The 25,069-nt window shown below is 39.1% G+C and overlaps 1 protein-coding gene across 10 annotated transcripts in view; it reads right to left on the reverse strand.

Annotated features, from left to right (window-relative positions):
• Nucleotides 1-22,214, reverse strand: part of FMR1 (fragile X messenger ribonucleoprotein 1) — a 36,753-nt gene extending 14,539 nt beyond the window's left edge. For 4 of the 10 annotated variants that reach the window (XM_030847115.3, XM_030847112.3, XM_030847113.3 and 1 more), the window contains exons 1-9: nucleotides 21,886-22,214; nucleotides 13,392-13,444; nucleotides 9,805-9,898; nucleotides 7,135-7,206; nucleotides 6,713-6,861; nucleotides 5,542-5,635; nucleotides 5,339-5,455; nucleotides 2,873-3,043; nucleotides 2,697-2,775 (exon numbers count right to left, since the gene is read on the reverse strand). In XM_030847115.3, the coding sequence (XP_030702975.1) occupies nucleotides 2,697-2,775; nucleotides 2,873-3,043; nucleotides 5,339-5,455; nucleotides 5,542-5,635; nucleotides 6,713-6,861; nucleotides 7,135-7,206; nucleotides 9,805-9,898; nucleotides 13,392-13,444; nucleotides 21,886-21,936 (880 nt within the window). In that variant the 5' untranslated portion in view covers nucleotides 21,937-22,214. The remainder of the gene's footprint in view (nucleotides 1-2,696; nucleotides 2,776-2,872; nucleotides 3,044-5,338; nucleotides 5,456-5,541; nucleotides 5,636-6,712; nucleotides 6,862-7,134; nucleotides 7,207-9,804; nucleotides 9,899-13,391; nucleotides 13,445-21,885) is intronic. The other 6 variants (XM_030847117.2, XM_030847118.3, XM_030847114.3 and 3 more) reach the window with 3 other exon arrangements.
• Nucleotides 22,215-25,069: the final 2,855 nt, after the last annotated feature.

Raw genomic sequence — 25,069 nt, forward strand, 5'->3', positions numbered from 1 at the left:
AGTATGTTAGAAGGTAAAGGGATTAGTCAGAGTAAAAGATTAAGAAATCACACTTTTAACTTAAAACCACAATGGAAAAGCTTAAAACCAATTCAAGATTAAGTTTTATCAGTATCATCTGTTAAAACTCCAAAGACTTCAAATACCAGTAATGAATGGGCACTCGATTCTCTCATTTTATAAAATTTAATCATATACTTAACTGGGAAATGACTGCTTTCACAGCCATCATCATGCATTAGTGTAAAGCAAGACATTACAAATATTAAGAACAAGGGATTCTAGAAATCTACATGTGAATTACATCTGATTCCAAGGGCTCTCCCAAGGTTCTTAAAGCACCCAGCACTGGCCACGCCCATCATGTGCTTGCCCCACCATTTCACCTGAGGTAGGGATGGGGAAAAAACTGGAATCGAAAATTTGCTGAGCCAATCCTAAATAAGAATGCAGGGAAAGCCCTGTCAAAGCACAACCTTGTGGTTCTTCTAATCAGCATAGCCTTGGCACTCTTGCTTTGCGTGCCAGCCTCACTCACCCCCATAACCTCTTCTGACTGGTCATAACCTGCATGACTGGTCAGTGGTCAGGGAAAAGAACTGACACCACTAAATCAGGACTCCTGATTTAGGTCTTTCTGTCAATTATTTCAGCTCTTCTTCCCTTCAAATGAAAAGGGGTGGAGGAAGGAGAGAGTCTTCCCATGGTTTTTTTCTTTATGTCTATAACACTTATTAGACCAATTCACTGTCAAAGTGGGTGAAAAACAAGCAAATTTTTAGAAAAGAAAGATAAATCAGTGTACGTACCAAAGAGAGTTTGTGGGAAATAAGAGAGATCATAAGTCATATTGTGGGACTTGAAAACTCATACAATACTTATTAGACATCTCCCTATAGATCTGCCTTGCCAAATTTTATACAAAAACGCTTTCTGAAAACTCCCAACATTCCCAGTGCTGGAAGAGACAGCCTCTAAAACAGAACTGTCTTATTTTTCTAGGTAGGAACAAAATGAAAATCAGGCTTTCTGGTGAAAGGTCACTGCTGGGATCCTCTTCTGTTTAGGTAAGACCACAGGTAGAATCTACTTTTAATAGCAAACAATCCAATTCTACGTTACATAGTTATTTCCAATTCCCAACTGACAGCTTACTATAATTCTGCTCTACCGAACTGGAATTGTTTTGAATAGGGGAAGGAAAGAGAACTACATTTACAGAGTCCCCTACTATATCCAGAGCTTATGTAATTATATCTTTATCTATAACTATCTATCTATATCTTCCTATTTAATTATCACAATCCTATACGGTAGACACTATGATCACATTTGTTTTAGAGGTGAGGAAAGTAGACTCAAGGAGGCTAAGTCAGTTGCCCAAGGCCAAATAGCGACCAAAAAGTGAAGTAGAGCTGAAATCTGGATCCAGCGCCTACACCCAAGACCTTTCCCTATCATCAAGCCATCTCCAAAATGAACTTTCGTGAATCTGACACATAAGTTTTTATTCAGTAATTTTTGAAAAAACTGTCTAATGGTTATATTTTCTAAGAATTTCTATATTTAAAATAACTTTTCTAACTATAAAATGTAGGCAATTGCTTGACAAACTGCAAATAAGAGGAAAATAAATATCATTCACAACCCCACTTATCCTGAGGTAACCAGGATGGTGCTAATCACACATTTCCCATACACACAACTGGTGTGCAAGTTACCTCAGTAACATTACATAGTCATGCTCTTCGGTTGTCTGTAGTATATAGTTGAGAAAATAATTCTGCATTATTTCACTAGTATTTTATACTTCATCTTCAAACTAATTGTCTTTGGGAGAAAAATACTATTCCAAGTGTTTTTTAATGGCATAGGAAGATGTTTATAATTCTATGCTGATAAAAAGAGCAGGCTAAGTAGAACTGAAAGTAGGTGAAAAAAATGCATAGAAAGTCCTTATCTTCTCCTTTAAACATTCCAAAGGGCATGCATTACTTTTTATAATCAGTCATGATATCAAGTTAAAAATTTTTTTAAATGTATAGGCAGTGTGTCCCAATTTTATTTATAAATTTAAAACATATGTAGTATTCTTGATAAAACTGCACTTTGTTGATATGTTCTACTAAAGATAAAGAGTTCCCATGTGTTTGCTGGTACTCGTGATTGGTGATGATCATGAAACAAGTCAAAATGAAGAATTACAGTTGACGTTGCAGAAAGCCCTAGAGACATTCGGAATTACTTCTAGCTTTGGAACTTATTAGATTTAAGTAACCTATATTCAGATCTTCAACTCTGAGATAATGAAGAGTGCTATCATTTTATAGCCCCATTAGAGAGATCAAATACCAGTCTATTCCAAATTATAAAAAGCCCCCAAATGTCATTAATTTTGAAAAAAACATATTTAAGATATAAATACATATAGTGAAGAGGCTGTGCAAAATTTATCCTTCCAGGAACCAGTAGGTTTGAACTAGCAAAGCAGTATCTTTTGCACACCTTCTGAAAATGTAATCTTTGACTGTATTTACCAAATATTTTTTGTACACTGTAGCAACAGACTATTTCAAAGACTAAGCTTCAGCTAAGTGACTCCCCAAGTGAGTGAAAATGGAATTCTATCGGTATAAATAAACTGTTTACCTAACTTTTGCTTTTGTAGTGTGTGTCAAAAGCAATTGACGACTCACCTACTAAGTTCCTTGGAACTTGTATGACATCTTCAGCAAATTCCAGAAAGCTTCGAGCCTTTTTCACTGCATCCTGATCCTAATACAAATGGGGAAAAGATTTAAATCAACAAAAGATGAGCCAGCTAAAATACTATTTTTTATTTTAGAAAAACACTATTTAGTAAAATATTTACCTCCCCATAAATATGAAATGTGCAGGTATCTTCATCTAGATCGATAGCTGTGACCCCAGGTACCTTTCTAGCTTGCTGAATATTAGCACCATGAGTACCAATAGCTAGACCCATCAGATCTTCTCGTACGATAAACTGTTCGTGAAACCTTGAGGCAAGTTGCCTTGAACTCTGAAGAGAAACACACATCTGATTAGTATGCTTTATCAACTATTAAGACAACTGTATTTAGGTCAGCCATGTAAATTATCTTGACCCTGTATATCAGGGACCTATAAATCAGTTTCACTTGGAAACTAACAGGTTTAAGAAAATATTTCGCACAGCGTAAGTACTTTTTAGGTCACTAAAGGTCTATGCCATTTGATATATTTTTGTTAACAGGAAAGGGCTTGTTGACAATTTTCCAAGGTAACTTTTGCAAACCTATTTGCAAGGCTGCCTTAGTTAACCAATGACATCAATGTAATACTTAAGAAGCAGATCAAATGTTCCCAAATAAAAACCAGCTCACTGGGTCTGACAGACTCAATATTAATTAAGTAAAAAAAAAATTTAAATACCATCTTTACAGAAAATTGTATTCATTTCATTTTTTTAATTCATTTTCATTGGAGTATGATTGCTTTACAATGTTGTGTTTCATTTCATTTTATTAAAGGATATTGGGGTGTGTGTGTGTGCATATATTTTTTTTTCTAGAAACAGTGCCATTTACATAACTTATCACTAGATACTGTGGGCCTAGATAGTCCTCTGATGAAGTGATGACATTAGAAAGACACCCTCCCACCCCCATCCCCAACCTGAGTAAAGGAATCATAAAGATTTTGGTATAGTAATTAAATTGAATGATCACAGAGTATCAAAGATTTACAGCTTATCTTACATATGTGCCTGCAACCTAAAATGAGATCAGAGTCTGTAAGACCTTGTGATCTGGATCCACAAGTAAGATGAATTCTTTCAAATATTCAGTGATGACTGAACTAGGTTATACTGACACCTCAAACTTGTGGATAATCACTCTCTTTAGATAGTATTATCAAAATTTAATGTTTAGTTCTAGCATGCCATTAATGAAAACCAAACATATTAGTGGCTCATGTTGAAAAATGGAAATTTCGTATCTGAATATGTGGATCTCTTTAATATTAGTAGTGAGAAAAGATAGGCATGCACGCTAGTTTCTCATTATTCAACATACCTGATAATTTGAATGAATGAGTGTAACTACTATAAACAATTTAAAAAGTATAAAATCCTTTTTTGTAGATTAGAGCAACAAAATGTATCAAATATTCCTAGGACTTTTCAAGAGGTCATGTTTTTTGAGTCCTGGTTCATTCACCTGGTTCATTCTTTTCAATTGATAATTCACTGATAAATGATAAGCCAAAGGTATGATAACAGACCATTTAAGAAGAATTAGATGTTTAAGAAGAGGTAAATGAGTATATTTCCACAATACTCACAATGAAAGTAAGGAGGCTGTTCTGGCCTAAAAGCTATGAGAGAATCACTAAAGAAACCACAAACTTGTGAACACAGGGACATCAAGAAAGAATGAGAGTAAAAAACCAATTAAATAGACCTCCATATGGCCGTAAGGAAAACAAAGTAGCAAAAGGAGATATGAATGTCTCCTCTCCTGCTGAGAGTTCAGCGATCACATAGTAAGTTGGAAGGTGGCACGTTTCACAGGGTTTTACAAGAATACAGCCTTTAGTAGTAGTCACCTTCTCTCTTAAAATGCAGTTTGGAACTCCTTTTTTTCTTTACTATTTCAACTGCATGGTGTTTTCCCTCTAACGAAATGAATAATGATGAGGAACTCTGGAATCTGACAATAATATACTTCAGTTGGCACATTAAACTAAGATCCATTTAGTTTCTATGGTAATGGATGGAAGTACTAAATAGTTATCAATGAAAATAAATGTATGGTGATGGAAATTATTGGAGGATTAATAAAAGTAGATAAAATGCACCTTAAGAGACGAAATAGTAAGTTAGGGAAATAGCCTCTGGCAGGAATCTGAAGACAGGAGTTTTAAAGAGTGACAACCAATTAGAATGAAGAAGTTCTATACCCTTTTAAACAGAGATAAACATACATAATGAAAGGAATATGATTAGATATTTAAATACTCTCTAGTACTTTAATGATAACATGTTATATGGAAGAAGCATTGCTTCATTTTATTAGCAGCTTTGATGAACTTCTAGTAAAAAGTGAGTTGGCCAGAAGTTCCTTAGCATACATAAACTGCTGCTTAATTCTGAAACCTCAGGCATAAAAATTTTAGTACGATTATGCACTGTACAATTTAATTTTTCAAAATATAGAATATAAGGAATTGCTAAGAAACAATAAATAAAGGACAAGCTGCCCATATTCAAGTTTTGTAAACACACAGTTATTTCTAGATAATCTTACAACCATCCCTAGGGAAAGCCACATACCTCTAGCTGCTTACTGGCTTCCTCATTTCTCAGTATCAGAGACAGCTTAGTGCGCAGACTCCGAAAGTGCATGTCAATCAGCATGTGTGCACGCTTTGAGGTGACTTCATTGATAGACTAAAGGATATAAATCGACATCATTATTATCAAAGCAAATGCCCTAAATGAAATACACCAAAAATAGACAACTCAAACACACTCACCAAAATGACAAGCTGATAGTTTTCTGCATCATAAGTTACAGAAAAGGCACCAACTGCCTTTTTAAAGTCCTTATGTGCCGATTCTTTGGCACACCTAGAAATAAAAACAATATCCACTGTGAAGTTCAGATGACTGATTACCAACTACTGGTACAAATATATACAGAGACATTTGCACTTAGTAGAACTGTAGATTCATCTTAAACTTGATTTATGCAAAATATGCTGTATCCATTTAACAGTTTAGTTCCTTTGCTGTACATTTCTGATATACTCAGGCCAATCAAGCATATGAGATTACAGAGAAAGGAAAAAACCAGTTATGTTCTTAGGGGATTACTGGTGGTCTTAGATGACCAGAGGTGACATCTTTAGGGGAACTACTCTCCCCTGCAGGCTTCCTGATTTCAGTTACATATGGTAGGTCACTAATTTTCTTGAGTCAACTGTTGAACACTTTTGGGGATAGCTACAGGATACCCAATTTTGTTTTGCTGTTTCTTTTCTAAAGAAAAAGTACTGACCAACTTAAGGGAGAGAAGGAAATGTATAAGAATCAGAAGGCACAAACATACATATGCAATCTCTATAATCAAGAAGCAGGATTTCTGTGTATTGTGAAATACAAGTTACTGTTTATCTAAGGTGTGACATGTCCAAATCAAACTTAATATACGCCCTTGATGAAATCTTTAAAAAGGAATTTCTTCTCTAAAAGGTCTTTAAGCATTACTTCAGATCAAGGATTATAAGAGAGATGACCTTTCGAAGCTTCTTTAAGCTCTACTTGTTACATATTTATCTGAAAGTACTAGCTAAAAGGGAAAAAACCTGGACAAATCTCCATTGCCTAGAAATTGATCTGTGACTTAGGACAGAATATCTGTATTAACCAGTTTCAAAATCTTAAAATTCTATGAACAATGTGTATTTTAGAAAACAAATGTACATTAGCCATGTATGTAACCAAGTAAGTTTAAACAAGTGGAATGTTGGCTTGATTATATAACTGGAAAAAGCTAAATATGTTTTTTTCACTACTTTTGCAAACCATTTTTGCCAAAGTTCACTGAATTTAAAAATTGATTTCTATTATTTGAAAACTTATATTCTTTTAAATTAATTGCATAGCACCTCTAAGTTCTCAGCCTTTTCTTGCATACCAACTTACATTTGTCGTAAGTCTTCTGGCACGTCCAGTTTGATTTTATGGAAAGTATCTTTTGTGGCAGGTTTGTTGGGATTAACTGATCGTAAACGTTCAATTGTGACAATTTCATTGTATGTAGCATCACATGCTGCATATTCTATCACATAAAACTGTGAGAAATAAATGAAAGTCATTCCTGGTCACAGCGTTTAAAGTAAGAACAAGAAGCTATACCTATTCAGTTGTTTTTCAATTCTCTAGAGGAAAAAAAACTATTTGATCAACTAACAAACACACGAAATATACTGAACATGTAAACATTTAAATAAAATGCTCAAGTTAGATATTACTTTCAAATAGAAATCCAGACTGAAATGTAGTATACCTGGCTTTAGAAAAGGGAAATCGCGTAAGAAAAAAAATTTAAATAGGCATTTTCCTACCTCACCCTTTATCATCCTCACTTTAGCTAACCACCAACAGCAAGGCTCTTTTTCATTTGCTCTGGAATAAACCTACACAAAAATTACAACATAGAATATTTCATGATTAACATCATTCAGAAATCTATAAATTATCAGACATCAAGGAAAATTTCTTAAAATGACCTTAGGTGTCTTTCAAGCCCATAAGCTGTAGACTTTAAGCCAGATTGCACCCCTACTTCTAGACATAGACACACACTCAGAAACTACCTGATTACCTGGGAGAGTCCTGTAAAAAGTGCTTTCCTATTTCTCTATGCTGCCTCAGTAATAATCAGTAATCTGAATATGAATGCTCAAGAAAAGATGACCATTCATAAACCTGGGCATACTTTCCTTGGGTACTTTGAGAGCTAAGAAAATGTATCTAAAAAATGTAAAGATAGATTTGTTTTTGTTTTACTCTAATAAGCAAATAACAAATTGGAAGTTACTGACCCTGGCCTACTTCCTGGCTGCATGGTCACTGAATGGGTAAGGCCGCTGACTGCTCAGCTCACTAAGGATACCACCTGGCATTCACGTATCCTGGGAACTAAACGGACAGATCCTTGGTCACTCTCTGGTCTCCTGTCCCCTCTCCACTAAAATGGACAACTCCACGCTGGCAATCCTCTGGATACCACGTTCCTGCTCTCACACACTGTGGATCAGTTCTTCTAAACTGATCTCTCTGGCGACCACTTCACAGTTCACTTATGATGTGCAGCACGGAACCTTTTGTGAAGACACTAGCAAATCAAGGTTAATAGGAAAAGAGACACATGGAGAGAGAGAAAGAAATACTCAGAAGCAGAAAGACAACACAGGGAGGACGAGGAGGATGGGGAGGAGAGGACAGGAGAGAAGACCGGCAACTCAAGGCTCTGACTCTCGTCTCCCTTTTACTACTGAAGTTAATAGTTACACAACACAGAGATGAAATACAACTGAACTCAACCTCCTTTCCCTCTTGCCCCCAACACTTCCTCTCACCTCTGCTCTAGCCAGAGAAATAACCTCAGTTATTTGTTAATTGTTATGTAACACAACGGGGTCATCCTGGCAACTGTGGTTCATTGGTTCCCATCTGTTGTGTGAGTAGGTTGGGAAAAAAGTCCCCTCTATTCATCACTATTATGAGCATTCGTGGTACAGACAGACCAAAAGACCTAAGTTAATGGTTATACAATACAGTGACTCAGTACAACTTGATTTAACCTACATTTCTCTCTTGTGACCATCAATTCCTTTCAGCTCTGCGCTAGCTAGAGCAACAACCTCAGTTAGTGAGGTCACTGTAGCAACAGCATCTCACTGGTTACCACCTGTCATGTGACTCAGTTGAGAGAGAAAAAAAGAAAAAACAGTCCCCTTTATCCATCCAAACACTATTATGAGGCCTTCTGATATAGACAAACCAAAAGTCCTGGTCCTTGACTTCAGGAAGCTCGTAGTCTCCTGGGGAAAGTGAACAGCTAAAGGTCCTCAAGTACAGACACTGTTTGTGCTCCCTACTGGGATCCGTCACAAAACCAAGCCCAGTTCCTTTCACCTAGTAAGTACTGAGTACATTTTTGGTAAATAAATAGCACTTTATTCTATTTCCACTATAAAGCTGTAGAGAAAAGAACACAGGCATGGACATCCAGAGACCTTCTCTGAGCACTCTCTAAAATAGCACTCCTGCCCCTACATCACCTTTCATCCTCTTTTTCTCTTCCTAGGACTTACAACTGCCATAATATTAGCTATCCTCACTAGAATGTGACCTTGTCAAGGCTGAGGCCTCTTCTGTTTCACTGACCATCTGTACCTAGCACAGGAAATAAGAATTCAAGGACCTAGTACACCTTACCTGACCTGTACAAATGGATTCTTAGCTGCTTCCATCATACCACAAATGCTCATGAAATTCAACTGTTAACAAGGCATTGTGGAGAAGAGAAGAAGCTTAAAATGGAGTACATGAACAGGGAGGAAGAAAAGGATACTATATAGACCAACTACAACATAAAGCAGACTCCAAGTGCCTTAAGTGTCACAACAATCTTCAGCGGCTAGAGAAATCACAAATATAATGTTTTTGTCAATGTGCTACATCTCCATAGCACTTTTTGGTCAGACATCAATGGCACATAAGCAGTTGGTTCATAGCATCTCCTGTGAAAAGATGTTTTACCTGTATGTGTATATACTAAAACTCGCAGATGAGTTCTTACAAATATCCCAGGAGGATTTTCTGCTACTTAAAGCAAGCCTAGGATGCTGCTCTATCGTTAAGGAATGATTTTTTCCTAACCCATTTTACTTAGAACGGGGACACAGTTGTAAACTAACAATATATTATTCAAACAAAAGATTCAGAGAATGAGGGAAGGGGGAAAAGAAATACTAGTGGGCAAAGGAAATCAGTGGTGACTTTCAAAGCTGCACCCTGAGTGCTGCTCGGGCAGCCACACTTAAGCATCCATAATGTATTATTTCCAATCATTATTAAGATGGAGCAGTCAAAAGCACACATACATCAGAGCTATAATTCTCAATGCAGATTGAAAAGTGTTAAAGACAAGGGATACAAAAGGCACAGGCAAATTAAATGCTCCCCCTTCTTCAGTGCTTAATAACTTGATGGCAGGGGAAACTTACCTCAACTTCATCGCTTTCATTTATATCTTTATTATAACCTACAGGTGGTGGGAATCTCACATCATGGAATGGAATCTGCCTCTCTGGCTGCCAGCTGCAAATAAGCAAATGCAATTATTTAACATGTTTTTTGGTTTAATGGAAACAATGACCATGCTGCCATCAACTTTTGGTTAAGTGTGACCCTTTGGTTTTCTAGTTTAAAGAAGCAAATGCTTTAAAACTGTCAGTGTTCTGCTGAGTGGGGCATAATGGCAATATAGACACATTTCAACAAACTCTGCATGCAGCACAGCAGCCTTGTAGTTCTAGTTGGAATATTTCTCTAAACACAATAGATCAACATTACAATTTTCCAAACAAGTCTTTCTTCCAATAATTTCAACCTCTAAGAGTTCTAAACTTAGGGCCACAACAGCAATTTCCTTTGATGCTTAAATACGTTAGTATCAGTAAGTGTTAGTAACGTCATCACCATACTTCCACTTGCAAAGGAATTGTAACCACATTCCGATGACCACAGAAACTGGTCCTAAGTGCCCTCTAATTCCCAAGCAAAATGGGGCAGTCAGCACATTAGCAATTCACAACTCACTTTTCCCCCTTTAAATTTTAGATCCCGCGAGGTGGTCAGTTCTTGCCATGGATAGCTGGCTGCTGATCAGTATGGCGTACCAGCAATGCACTGGCCTGGTGGGGTCTCCTAAACCACAGAAACCCGATGGAGACAGCCTACAGGAGTTCAGTAAGTTGCCTATGTTTTTTAATTTAAAGTTATGTGGAACAATTTTGAAAAACACCAAATTATTCTTTTATATCTACAATGATATAGAGTATTAAAAGATAAACTTTGCAGAAACACTGGAGGATTCAACTGCTAGAGCAGTCATTTCTGGGTTTTCTGCTAAAGGGCTCTCTAAGTAAAATCCTATTGAGAAAAGTGCTTTTTTTTTTTTTTTTTTTTAAGAAGAGCTATTATATAAGATAGCACAGTAGGTAAGTCAGAATTTGTGGAAATATGATTAGGGCCTATATTACACTGAACCCCTTTTCTGTATTATTATACACCCTTGAAAACTCTGAAACTTAAAAAAAATTGTCTTTAGGGAATTCCCTGGTGGTCCAGTGGTTAGGACTCGGTGCTCTCACTGCCAGGGCCCCGAGTTCAATCCCTGGTCAGGGAACTAAGATCCCACAAGCTGTGCAACGTGGCCAAACAAACAAACAAAAGTCTTTACTTCAGAAAAACTTTTTAATATACTTACTGAATTCAATGACTTAACATGTTAAAGATTCACTGCTAAATTTGATTTGTAAAGCATATAATAATAAAGTTTCTTCATTCCAAAGAATTATTTTGTCTTAAGTATAGAGATAAAAATCAAATTTTTTATTCAAAAAATATGAAATATGGAAGGCAAAAAGAAAGCATCTAAAATAATGTGGTATTATAGGAGTTTCTTTATGATTGAAAGCAAAGAAAGGGTAAATATAGTCTGAAGTTTTACAAAACATCAGGTTTGTTTTTTGTTTGTTTTAAAAAACCCAGAAAAACAAAAAGGAAACGCAAGGAAAGTACTACTTTGGTAGGGACCTATCAAATCCTGGTGACATGCTCAAACCCAGTGTTGAATCTCATACATACTACACAAACATAAGGAAAAAGTTGATCTATTTCAAATTCCCAGGATGACAGCTAGAAGAGAAACTTGTACACAGCTACGGTACGGCAGACAATTAGGAGGTCCATAGAAAGAATAATTTTAAGTTTACAGTAGAAATCTGGTTGAAAACAAATGAGAACTGATCTATCACTGTATAAACAAATACAGATACATTCTTGAATGCACAGAGGAAGTAAGTGTTTGCTTAATACCTTAGATTAAGGACTATAGGAGAAACTAAAAGAGTAGCAAATAAAGATAACTCTCCCTTTATGGGAAACAGTGTTTACCTAGTGATGGAAACAAGCAGATAAGAGTATAAGTACAAGAAAAAAAATTACTCTCCAAGTTATCAAAGATTCCTCTGTTAGAGGTGTGATGCTGTTATCTAGTGTATAATGCATGGATAATCACGCAGAGGCACATTCTGGAACTTTTGGCTCTATGTATTCAGAGAAAGGTATTCTATTATCCAAACTTGTATTTGGGACCAAGACTATTTGTCTGGAGCTGAGAATTGGGCTGGATACTCTAAATCCTTTTATCTGTCTCCCTAAATGCGTTTTAGGCATCCGAGAAAACTACAGTTGACCCTTGAATAACTCGGAGGTTAGGGATGCTGACCCTCTGTGCAGTCAAAAATGCACGGATAACTTATAGTCAGCTCTCCGTAGCCACAGTTCCTCCATATCTGTGGTTTGCATCACGGATTTAACCAACCCTGGATCGTGCACTACTGTAGTATTTACTGCTGAAAAAAATCCACATATAAGTGGTCCTACACAGTTCAAACTCATGTTGTTCAAGGGTCAACTGTACTTTGCCCTGTTGGCAGCTACAAGATTCTGCTAACATTCTAATTATAGCACGTCTGGGTCAGATACTGTATTTTAACAGATTTATTGAGATATAATTCACATAACCATATAAGCATCCACTGAAGTGTATGTACAAGTCAATGGGTTTAAGTATATTCCCAGATATGTGCAACCATTACCAGTCAATTTTAGAAAATTTTCATCACTTCAAAAAGAAATCCCATACTCTTTAGCTATGGTTCTCCATCCCCCACCAGCCACTAAGCAACCACTAATTTATTTCTTCTCTCTGTAGACTTGCAATCTGCTTTTGATACACTATTAATTTCTCTTGGTAAATAAAAGCCAAACATTATAATTGTTGGCCAGACTTCAGAGTTCAGTAAAATCCTAAGATCATGACCACATCTATACTCCGGTTAAGGAGGTTATATGTACTTTATATTCTTGAATGGCTACTCTGAAAATAGCCGTTATTAGCATTAAAAAAATTTAGTCAAGAGACCTGTCTCCCCCAATAAAATGCTAACATCTATACTATTGATGCCTTTGTATAGCTAATGTTCCTAGGCCTCTAGGTATTTTTATTTACTCACCTAGCAGAAGAAAGCAGAAACGATCAGTTACTGCTATTAATGATTATAAACATATGAAACAGATAAAAATGTTAATGGGCAAACAATTATTTCCAATAAAATATACCAGATGACTAAAACCATCAATTTTAGATTTAACATTACAAAACTCACATCAACTTTCCCAGTACCCATGAATCCATTCATTTTCATCTTTTAACATTTACAAATATTCCTATTCAAACCCTCAGTTACTAATACAGAAGAATCTGGTTTCTTTCTTCACATTCAAGGGGACTGAGATGTAAGGATCAAGATTATACAAAAGGGATCTCTGAGGTCATTAGCAGGAACAGTCATTCCATTGGTTTAATATTGAGTTGTTCACGAACTTCCTGGTCAGTAACATGAAGATCCATTCCTGAAAAACACTCAAACTACACTTGAATTTTTTAAAATGAGGAGTAAAAGGAAAAATTAGCATAAAATATTAAAGAACCTAAATATTAAAATTATATCAAGACACTTACTTGTTTTCAAATGCCACTGTTATTGAATCTTCATGAACATCTTTTACAAATGCCTATAAGAAAAAAAACACCAGTTAAATTAACTTCTAAGCTTAAACATCATTTTTGTTTTCAGTTACACTTTACAGATACCAAACATTTTATGTTTAACAGAATGAAGCTTCAAGTGAAAGTTTGTCAGTTTGTGAGGATCACTCATTCATGAGTCACATCTATATTTAGATACCTACTATGTGCTAGGCCCTAGGAATACTCATTAGTTAAAATAAAACACAAAGAATTGCTCCAGAGTTCAGCATCTCATAGGACAAAGACAGACAAGTAAATTGAAAATTACAATGCAAAGCTGAAGGTATACTTCAGGCTAGAAGTACTGGAAACTAAGAAACTTGTTCCAGAGCTATATACCAGTCAGTGTAGATCTGTTGTAACCTATCTTTTTCTCCTTAATACAATTTTAGGAGAATACAATAGTAAATAACTAAATATAATCTCAAATCTATATATGCACAAGTACACTAAGTTCTCTTTAAAAGCAATGTGCTGCTAATACCACTAAAAGTCCAATTACCAGAGTTTAATTAAATTCTCAATCTCGCAGGCACTTGGCAAAAAAGAAATAGTAATATAAAGTACAGAGGTTTAAATCTTTTAAATCTGATGACGCAATTGCTAATAATCTGCAGAAGGACATAACAAAAGTAATAGCTAACTAATTATCAAGAATTCTTTAATCAGCATGCTGTCCGTAATTCTATAAAATTAAGTTTTTAATAGGTGCAGGAAAGGAGGTTTTGTTTTTGTTTTGACAATTAGAGGAGTAGGATAAAGCATAAAGAAACCCAAGGGGCTTTATATCTTAATTCATTTTAAAATGGCTTTAGAGATTTAAGCTTCTTACTCCAGTGTGTTCTGTACATGTTTCTGTCCTTTCGTGGTTTCTCCCTGTCTGCAGGATTATGGTTAAACTCCTCTGCCTGAAAAAGGCCCTTTGTGACCTGGCCCCACTGCTCACCACTCCAAGCTTCATCTTTCACATCCTTGTAGGCTGTGATCCAGCAGTGCTAAACTACTTGGGCCTCTCTGTACATGCTGCTGTTCCTTCTTTCCTATTGTCCTTCCCCTCTTTTCACCTAGCTATCTCCTACTGGTCTTTTACAATTCAGTTCAGATGTCAGCTGCTATGGGAAAACCCAGAAGACTAAGTTAAATTCTATCCTCTACATACTTATAGCATCTTCTGAGTATCCTCACCATAAACTTATCCCACTATAGTCTTTTGCCCATTTTCCTACCAACAGTAAGTTTCCTGAGGGTGGGTGATATAGGCCTTTTATTTACTGTTGAACTTCAGAGTACCTATTAAGGATTCAATGAATAGTTGTTATCATGGATCATTGCCTAAGGGGTTCCTATCCTAGCCTTGGAGGAAAGGTATGCGGGTGGTGGGGTGGTAGTATGTTGGTCAGGAAAGACAAACAGAAGAGGACGAGGTTCCTATCCAACTTAGGGAGTGGAGGATGGGGAGGCCCAGCAGGCCTAATGGGCAGCAGGAGCAAAGGCTTAGACCTGGAGCAACAGCTTGGGGTGCGGTAGAAGTAAATCCTTTGTGGACAAGGAAGCCAAGACAATTCAATGGGGAAAAAAGAACACTGTTTTCAACAAATGGAGCTGGGACAACTGGATATCCACATGCAAAAGAATAAATGCAAAGCTATGCTAGAAGACAGTTTCCTTGTATGATCAAGGTGGACTATAATGGAATCTAGGTGTTCTGTGATACTCAAAATGGCTAAATTATTATTTCTAAATTAAGCATGTATGTGTATCTTTATAGTTGCTGGTTTAAAGTGGGGGGGGGAAATCCACATTTTCTTCCTATCATTTTGATCTTGCTTACTTTTCCTTAGCCATATTTAAATCACACCCATTCTCTTCAGAGTATTTCAAGAACTCTAGTTTAATACTGACCATGATATTTTAGAATATACTAGATTTTATAAGGGCGCATGCCCCCAGTGCTCTCAGGGGTTTGCCTATTACTTCAGCAACAGAAAGGCTTGATTTTGAGTTAAAGCTGGAGGAATTCGACGTTTAGTTTTATAAAGTAAGTCCCACAAATTACGGAGAAAGGAAAAACAGACCCCCACCCCACCCCAACTTCTCCCTTGTGTTTACATGATGGCGAATACCAAATTAACAATCTGCTTTTTGAGGGTGGGACTCCTATTAGGAGCTAATCCCTTATTTACCCAAAAATGTCTTTGCTCTGTCTCCATCCTCGCCTAAAATTTTATGTTTGCATGCCTTGGCAGTAACTAGTATTAGTTCTTTACTGTATATTATATGCTGAAAATGTTAAGTCCTTTAGTCAGCTAAGAGAACCTTGTTACAGCTGGGTGAAGAACTGTTCTCACTAAATCAGGTACCTTTCCAATACTACTGCCCTTGTCTAAAACCGTGCTGTTGCTCACCATAGAAGCTGCTGGTCATATGTACATATTTCGATTTAATTAGGTACAATTAAATAAAATTAAAAATCAGTCTGAGTCACACTTGCCACACTTCAAGTGCTCAAAAGCCACACAGGGCTCAGTACCTACTGTAGAGGACAGCGCAGGTAGAGACCACTTCCATCATCACAGAAAGTTCCACTGGATAGCACTGATTTAAAACATTTACAAATGTTGGGGACTTTTCAAATCCATCTTGAAAGCACTCTAAAAGTTAGTCTCATTACTTCATTGCTCTATTTTAATTTATTTCTATTTGCCAAAGAGTTATTGTATAGTTTAATCACACTCATTCACCACATTTGCCTATTTCCTAAAATCAAACGTCCCTTCAAAGGAGGAAGATCTGCAACTGTGTGACTACTAAAAACCAAAAAAACAAAAAACAAAAAACAAAAAAAAAGCTTCCAAGTTTTCAAAGACACTAAAAGCAATTCCGGATGTAGAGTGTCAAAAATGGTTTCAGTAATCATCACAGCTTACGGCGGCCACCGCCTCGAGTTAATGAGGCTTACCTGTATATGGATGTTGGCGTGACTATTCCCAAACCAGTCATTTTTAGCCACTGTTTGCATATTACGTGAATACAGAAGGCATGGAATACCTTCTTGTTGCTGCTGTAATAAGTGGAATAAAAGAAACTCAGAGGTTGCAAAGGTCTCCTCTGACTCCTGAGGCCTTTTGCTAAAATTCCAAAAAAGGTCCCGTCTTTCTGCTTCTCATCATACTTTCTCCAATAACCCTCCTTTTCGGCCCTGCCCCTGCCTTACCCCAACACTCATACCCTTCCCTTCCCTGGCCACCCCAAAGCATTATCACCTCACCCACCAACAACTATGGAAAACTATGTTTTGTTGTGCTCTCTACCTATCTACATCAAGCAAAGTTGATGAGAAGATAGGTTCAGCGGATTCCTGAGGGGTTGGTTACCAAAGAAGGCAACTGAATAGGTTTGAATGAATACAAGAAGGGAGCTGCATGGGACTGGATGAGAGCTAGGGCTCTTACAAGGGTCAGTAAACTTAGTGGTTAAGAGTTTTGCTGTGAATGAGAGATAGGTTCAAAACCTTGGATCTAAGACATAACAGCTGCGGGACTCTCCAAGAAATGGTCTCTGGTCCTCAGATGCCTTGTCTGTGTAAGTAAGGAATGGATACAGGGGAACTGGACTTGCCTCCTAAAGCTGTTGTGAATAATGAAATCACACATGTCTAGTGCCTAGCATGATGGCTGGCACATAGTTGGCACTAAATAAATGAGAGGTAAAGCAGAGAGGGGCATATTTTATAAAAGATGCAGAACCATAAACACTCCTGCATCTGAGAAAGTTACATCTCAACAAAAGCACACTTAAAAAAAGATTTAAAAATTAGGATAGAAAGAGAAAAGGCTGTTTTCTCAAAGATACTAAATACTAATAGGTTATTTAGACTTTCAGAAGAAAAAGTGATGAAAATCTTTGGGGTTTGAGAAAGGTGCTAAAAGTGCAGTTAAAGACAGACACAGTGGGACTTCCCTGGTGGGGCACTGGTTAAGAATCTGCCTGCCAATGCAGGGGACACAGGTTCAATCCCTGGTCCGGGAAGATCCCACATGCCGCGGAGCAACTAAGCCTGTGCACCCCAACTACTGAGCCTGCACTCTAGAGCCCACGAACCACAACTGCTGAGCCTATGTGCCACAACTACTGAAGCCCACATGCCTAGAGCCCGTGCTCCCCAACAAGAGAAGCCACCGCAATGAGGAGCCCACACACAGCAATGAAGAGTAGAGAAAGCCCGTGTGCAGCAATAAAGACCCAACACACCAAAAATAAATAAATAAATGAAAAAAAGAAAGGAAAAAAAAAGACAGACACAGGCTCCTTATCAGGGGGAATAAACAGAAAATCAAAAAATCATTATGGGATCCCCCACCTGGCAACTGGGCCAAAGAGGCAATCATAAAATCATACTAACCAAAGTGTGTAATGACTAGAGATATCTAAGTCAAACATTACATCACCGGGATTGCTGAAACTAAAAGAAAGTCTGTCCCTATTTGGGTGAAGTCTTACTCTCCCACTATACCTCACACCTTAGATTGTACAGAGAAATTTCAATGTAAGCCCCTGACCACCAATGAACACAACTACTACATTATCACTGAAGACAGCACATGTAGTGCATTGATAATTCTCATTAGAGAAAACTTAAAAGCATTGCAAAATATCCCTCCTAAAGAAAATCTGTAGGAGATAGACAATAAGGACATATGAAATGTGATAAAATACGATTCAAACCCAAGGCTTCACATATAAAGCAAGTTATTGCTTCGCCGCCCTTTGAATGTGGGAACTAACAATGTATGAGAATGAACAATGGGAAGGGAAAAGTACAATAAACCTCATCAACAATTCTTCCAACCACAGTGCATGACTAGGAATACTCGCCTTCACTTGGGCATTTACCACAAATTCTGAGAAAAATGCATCCTTTCTGGTTCACCTTGACGCAAAGACAACACACAGGTATAGAGAGAATAGTATTAAATGAGTTATTAATTTTCCTGTGTGTAGGTATTCTAACTTTTGAATGCTTCAGTTCTTATGTGTTCCCAATGTAACAAAAGCAAACTTCATAGGAGCATTAAAGATTTCTAACTTTATCTTTCATTAATAGGCATTCATATGAAGAATTACAGTGTAATGTGTCAAGGTGCAAGAGTTAATAAAAAGGAAGCTAATACATAAGCTCAATATTTTGTGATGTCTTTGTGTCAATGGTAATATCCTTGCAACTGTACTTACAAAATAATGCTAAGGCATTATTACAGTAAAAAATACAAAGTTACAATGAAATTTACAAAAATGGGTGGGAAATCCAATCCAATTCATTTCTTTAAGATAAATTTCATCATTTCAGGAAGGCAGATTACCTGATCTCAAAGCCCAGATCTGACCCTTACTAGCTCTGACACTTAGTAGTAACTCACTTACCTCATCTCTCTGTACATCTACGTCCGCATCTATAAACTGGAAATAACAATGGTAACTCAGGGTTGTGGGAGGTGATTAAACAAATTAAGAGAGGTAAAGCACCTAGAACCCTGCCTGGCACCTCAAGAGCTCTCAGCACCTGTTAACAGTTAAAAGCACGATTGTAGTCATCTCAGGAAGCACATTCCCATAGTGGGCAGGAATCAGAAAGCCAGTTCTTATACCACTGAATTTTACATTTAATGAATAATTTGGAGGTTTTCAGAGTGTGTGAGTATGAAGTTGGAAAATGCTCAACTCAAAAGGGGAGTACTGATGCTTCCATAAAGATACTAAACACTAAAAAGGTTATTTAGACTGGGAAGAAAAAAACATGTGGTTGACCTGAACAATTTACTTCCTTGAAGTACAGAAGACTTCAGAGAAAATGTGAAGAAAATTTTCATTACATGACTTTTTCTAAGTCAAAGAAATACCTAAGCACAAAAGTAGTGGCTCTGACAGTTACTAAATCCAACTTTCGAGTTTTTAAGAAAAAACACCAGAGGGAAAAATAGAAATGAGTTGTTACAATCTTAGGGTTTAGGTTTCATGGTTCTGGTAATTCTGAATCCTAAGTTTGAGTTAATTTTTTAGAGGAAAAAACCCAACTGTGCCCAGCATATACTCTACCCAGTTTATACTGCAAATTTGGACCATGTGCTCAGAAGATGGAGAACTCTACCTTACAATATGGTGGTTCTGTTAGGCAAATCAAAGTCTGAATTCAATTATACTGAAGCTGTTTGAGTTGTTTAGTTCTTTAAGCCTTTTCAATCAATCTGATGAACCCAGGTTCCCAATTTTTTCATAAATGTAACATTTCTCCATAATAGTTCATTTTTTATTCATCTTTATTTCCCATCTTTTCTGCCCATCCCACTGGACAAGTAACTCAGTTTACTTTTGCTTTACTTTTATAACTCACATCAATATGGAGCCTTATAAGAATTTAAACCTTTGTCATTATAGAAACTATTTTTCTACCAATACAGACCATTTGAGGTTTTCTTAAAAACAAAACCTTAACTAAATAAACATAACAGCAATTTCTCTGCACATGTTTGTTCATGTTTAATATTTCCCCTCAAGGAACTAAGGGACAACCCATTCCTTTTATTCACCTTCAAATTAAGCAACTTCGTTAAAAACAAAAATAGGGGGAGATTAAGAGCAGAGATAGAGGGTCTTTCTTATATTCCAATCAGTTTGCAAGCAAAATCACAGAAGCAAATCACAGGTTGCTCGAACAGAACAATATATCCTTCAAGACCAGGATGTACTACTTGCCCTCTGTAGCAAGCAAACTCCACTAAAAGACAGTAAGAGTGGCATCTCATCTAAGCTAATATCACAGATCTATTAGAATACCGCTCAACCATTAGCCCCTGCTCATATTTATTACAGCTAGTGCCCCAAATCTAGTGAGTAAAACTACCAATCTAGGAAGCAGAACGATTCTACACAAACTAACCAGCAGAATTATGGATCACTGAAAAAAATGCAAACAGAATTTTGACTGCATCATTTTGCTAAAAGTATGGAACAGTTTACATACTTTACTCATTCATTAAATATATTGATCTCCAAAATCTCCATAAAATTGGTAAACACATATATAGTTAAGTCAATGTTTATTTTCCTATATACCTCGTTTGAAACGTTTATGTAATACTATATAGATTTAAGAATTGCATTTGGACAATGGCAATATTTAATTCCCATGCTTCCTTCTATATGCACCTTCTGTCGCCAAGATACTGTAGTAAGGTGGGACATTACTTACAGAAGTTATAGAGAGACATTCAAGAGGAAATGAGAACTTATAGACTGCTAGATCTACAGCAAGTATGGACCAAGAGACGCACTACCGACATAGGAAAATATTTTTAAGCCTCCTTTTGAAAATGTAAGATATTAGTAAGGTCTGCAATGGTGTAACTTAAAAAAAGAAAAGCCCGCAGCAAAACCATGCATGCCTATTTAAAACCTCAACAATACAGTTCACTGCAACATTACACAGAGGAGATAGTCAAGCCCTTGGAGCACAGAACAATTATTTCCACTCACTTAAAAAAATTCCCCAATAATGATAATTTCCTGAAGTTTCATGGCATATATCCAGGCCTTTGGAGGGTTAATTTTTTTTCTTAAGTAGCAGAGCTGCCAATGTTTTTAGACGCTGAAGCATCTGTATTCCTGAATTTGCCCACATTTATAACAAGGGAGGAGGGGCCACGAATATTCAAGATTACCAACTTCTTTAAACCATTACTCGGATATGTCTGGGTCTTCCTGAAACTTTTGAATCTAAAATCTTTTCTGAAATCCACAAAGAAAGGTCACTAATAATCAGTTGCCACTGTGATTTGGTACCGACCACAGCTTCTTACTACTCTTTCTTCACACCGCTCGCCCAGAACAGTGGAGCTCTCCGAAGTCCCAATGCTGGACAGGAAAAGAGAAGCCAAAGGAGATGGCAAACCCTCTTTGCAAGGCAGGAGGCGGCTTGACGGAAGCGCCCCCTGCTCCTCGGCAACTACCCACACGTCAGGCCCGGATCCCACTGGGAGAGGATATTTAAGAAAACAGAAATAAGCCGTCACCGTCACTTCGCGCGGATACCGGCCCTTCCCGCCCGGATCTCCTACCTGCCGTCGGCCCTCGCCCATCCCCAGCTCTCCCTGCCGGGGCTCGGTCCCCGAAAGGGCACCCTCTTTTCCTTGCCCGCTTCTCATTCCGACAGGCGCCGGGGCCTCATACAGGAGAGGCAGCGGGGCTCAAGGGGCTTCCTACAGGCCCGAAGTCCGGTCCTTCCTTCCCTCCCAAACAACATCCCGCCGAGCGCGCCCTGGCTCCGGGCGCGGCGTTTGGGAAGAGGGCCCCAGGCCTGCCTCCGGCCGAGGCTAAGAAGAAAAGGGAGGGAAAGAAGGGCGAAGATGGGGCCTGCCCTGGAGTCAAGTACCTTGTAGAAAGCGCCATTGGAGCCCCGCACTTCCACCACCAGCTCCTCCATCTTCTCGTCCGCCCTGCTCGCTCCGGGAGCCCGCCCCTGAGAGGTGGGCTGCGGGCGCTCGAGGCCCAGCCGCCGCTGCCGCCGCGCTGCTGCACGCCCCCCGGCAGCGGCGCCGCAGTCACCGCCGCCGCCTGCGCTCGCCGTCGGCTAACCACCCGCTCTGAGGCGGCCCCTCACCGGAAGTGAAACCGAAACGGAGCCGAGCGCCTGACTGAGGCCGAAAGCTCCGGCCGCTCCGCGTGTAAACAGTGAAACCGCATCACATGACCGACGCCGCCTCTTCCCCCAGGGTTCGGCCCCTCGGCCCCGCCCTCCTTCCCCTCGCGGGCCCAGAAGCGCGCGCCTGCGCGCTGCTGGGCAAGCACCGGGGGCCGGGCCTAACGTAAGGCGCGCGGGCTCGGCGTGCGCGGGCTCGGCGGCGGGCGGGAAGGCGGGAAGGGCGGAGACAGGTCGCACCGCTTCGCGTCGCCTGGCGAGGACCAGAGCGCCCGTTCCTTTAGCGGGGGCAAGCCGAGGCGTGGGAAAGGGCCTCCCGTAGCAAACTAGAGTGTTCACTTATCCAAGTCCGGGCTGGCTTAGGTTGGAGGTGTTTTTGTTTTTGTTTTTTTTAAAGTGGGGCAGAGCCTAATTGAGCTGGAGGTGGAGTGGGGGACAAGAATGAAGTTGAAGAATTAGATTGAAGAAGACTTTGAACTAGTGACAGTGGCAACCGCGGTGACTCAGGCTTGTGTGACCCTTAGAGGCTGAAGGTGAGAGTAACGCCCTCCCTTCCCCAAGAGATTTTGGGCCGTCCTGTGGATGCATTCTGTGTCCTCGGAGGGGCAGTGGAGTGTGTCAGGACCTCTGGAAGTGTTAGTCCTTCCACAGACCCAGCACTGACCCACATACTTCCCTTTTCTCGATTCAGTTTCATACTTTTACTTGACATACGTAAAAAAGAAAATGTGTTAAACACTTGTTAATTTCTTTACAGTTTATTTCCCTACTATTTCACGCCTACTGTATGCCCACCGTGCCCCAGAGGCGACCTGTCTACAAGGGCCTGTGCACCTGTTTTCTTGCAGCTCTTTCCCTTTACCCTCCATAGTACAGCAAACCCCAGTTCTTTCTCATTCCTGCTTCTGCATCCTGCTTGTATCCACCTTGACCTAGGTTTCCTTTGGAAGGCTTGTATTCAACTGAGAAGTTTATTGAGCCCCTACTATATGCCAGACACCGTGCTGAGTGCTAGTGAGACATAGGTCAGAGCTGGGAAATGACTCCAGCTGGAATGTGACCAGTGAGAGTTAACTGGCAGCACAGAGTTGGTGGAGGCGGGTTGAACCGCCCCAGGCAGGTGCCCCAGAATGCGAGGCATCCTTGGGCCTCCAGTTCCCTTCCCACCCCACTCCTAGCCAGAGCAGCAGCATTGCTGCTGGTGGAACTCCAGCATGAAAGCCTCAGATCAAGGGCCACATTCCTTGAGGCCATGGTAAACAGGGATGATCTATTGAACTAGGGTTTCTGGAGTAGTCACAAGATGCAAAGATTCCAAGGAGGCTGAAAGAGAATCTCACCAGTTGGCTGCATGGAAGCAGAGCAGAGCATGAGCTTTAACCCCAGTGTAGTAAAGGGGGACAGATTGATTAGAATGGTGATACCTTCCATGTGTAGGGTGTTGTTCAAATATTCAAATAGTACCAGCTCTTCATAACCACTACAAGCTGCACTAAACCTGGTGGTGTTCCCTGAACCGCTGATGCACTTTCATGCCTTCATGTCTCCCCATGCTTCTTGGCCCCCTGAAATATTCTTCTCATTAGGGTTATTGGCTGGATTCCCATTAGCTTGTTATTTGTATCTCAGGTGCAGAGAGTTAACTTTGCTCCTCAATTCTCAGCACATTGTCATCATCAGTCCCTGCAAGGCCCCTCTCTTATTTATATTATTTTACATTGTTTAAATTATTTGTCCTCGTCTTTCTCAATACCCACTCTCATTCTTCTTCTAGACACAAGCTGCAATATGTTTGATATAGATCCTTGATCATTTAAGACATGCGGTGTTTTGTGTACGCCTTTTACATTTACAAAGATGGTGCTGGGCTGTAAATCTCTATTTCCCACTGTTTTCACTCAACACTGTGCTCTTGAGCTATATCCACATTGCTGTGATTTCCCTAGTGATGGGCGTCTAGGTTACTGCCAACTCCCTGATGTCACACTGTGGTGAAAATCCTTGTGAATGTCTTTACAAACCTTTGCAAGAATTTGTTTTGTGCTCTTAAAGAACTTTGTACACACCTCCTGCTTCCTCACCATACTGCTTGGCATATAGCAGGGACTTGGTAAATGTTGAATACGTCACCCATGATACTTAATATACTAGCATCACTTATTTATATTTCTGTTTTCCTCGTTGGACTGTTAGTTCCTTACAGGCAGGAAAGACGTCTTATTTATCTTTGTGTCCCTGGCACATTCAAAGTGGTTGATTTTAGGAAATGTTGGATGAATGAATGCATGCCTATCCTCACTACCTGTATGTGCTATGATTTCGTCTTTGCCCACTTAACTCTGAGTCTCAGCTCAGCTGAATTCAGACACAGGCTCAGCCCCGCTCATCAGCTTGTTCCTGCCACATTCTTCTCTCTCTCTCTCTCTCACTGGCAACCCCTTCTTCAGGGTGGTTGCTTAGGCCTAAAACTCGGTCATTTTGACCTTCTCTTTCTCTCACACGTTGAATCCATCAACAAATCCTTTCAGAGTCCACAATCTATTCCTCACCACTTGTGCTGCTAAAACCATGGTCCAAGTCCCTATCCTCTTTTACCTGGATTATTGTAACAATTTCACTGGTTTCCCTGCAGCCACTCTTATCCTCTGTCTATTCTCAACACAGAGACAGACCCTATTCAGGTGTCAATCAAGTCACTCTGCTATTCAAAACCTTCCAATTGTACCCTAAATGCCTCAGGGTAAAGGCCAAAGTCCTTATTAATTCTGGCCTCAGTGCCCTTCACCCACTGGCCTCTGTTATCTCCTTGATCTCACCTTCTACCTCCTCCCTTCACTCCATTCCAGCCATACTGGCTTCTTTGCTGTTTCTTGAAAACATCAGGTAAGTTCTGTCTCCTATCACTAGAATATAAGCT

This window comes from Globicephala melas, chromosome X (genome assembly GCF_963455315.2).
Source record: "Globicephala melas chromosome X, mGloMel1.2, whole genome shotgun sequence".
NCBI classification, from domain to species: Eukaryota; Metazoa; Chordata; class Mammalia; order Artiodactyla; family Delphinidae; genus Globicephala; species Globicephala melas.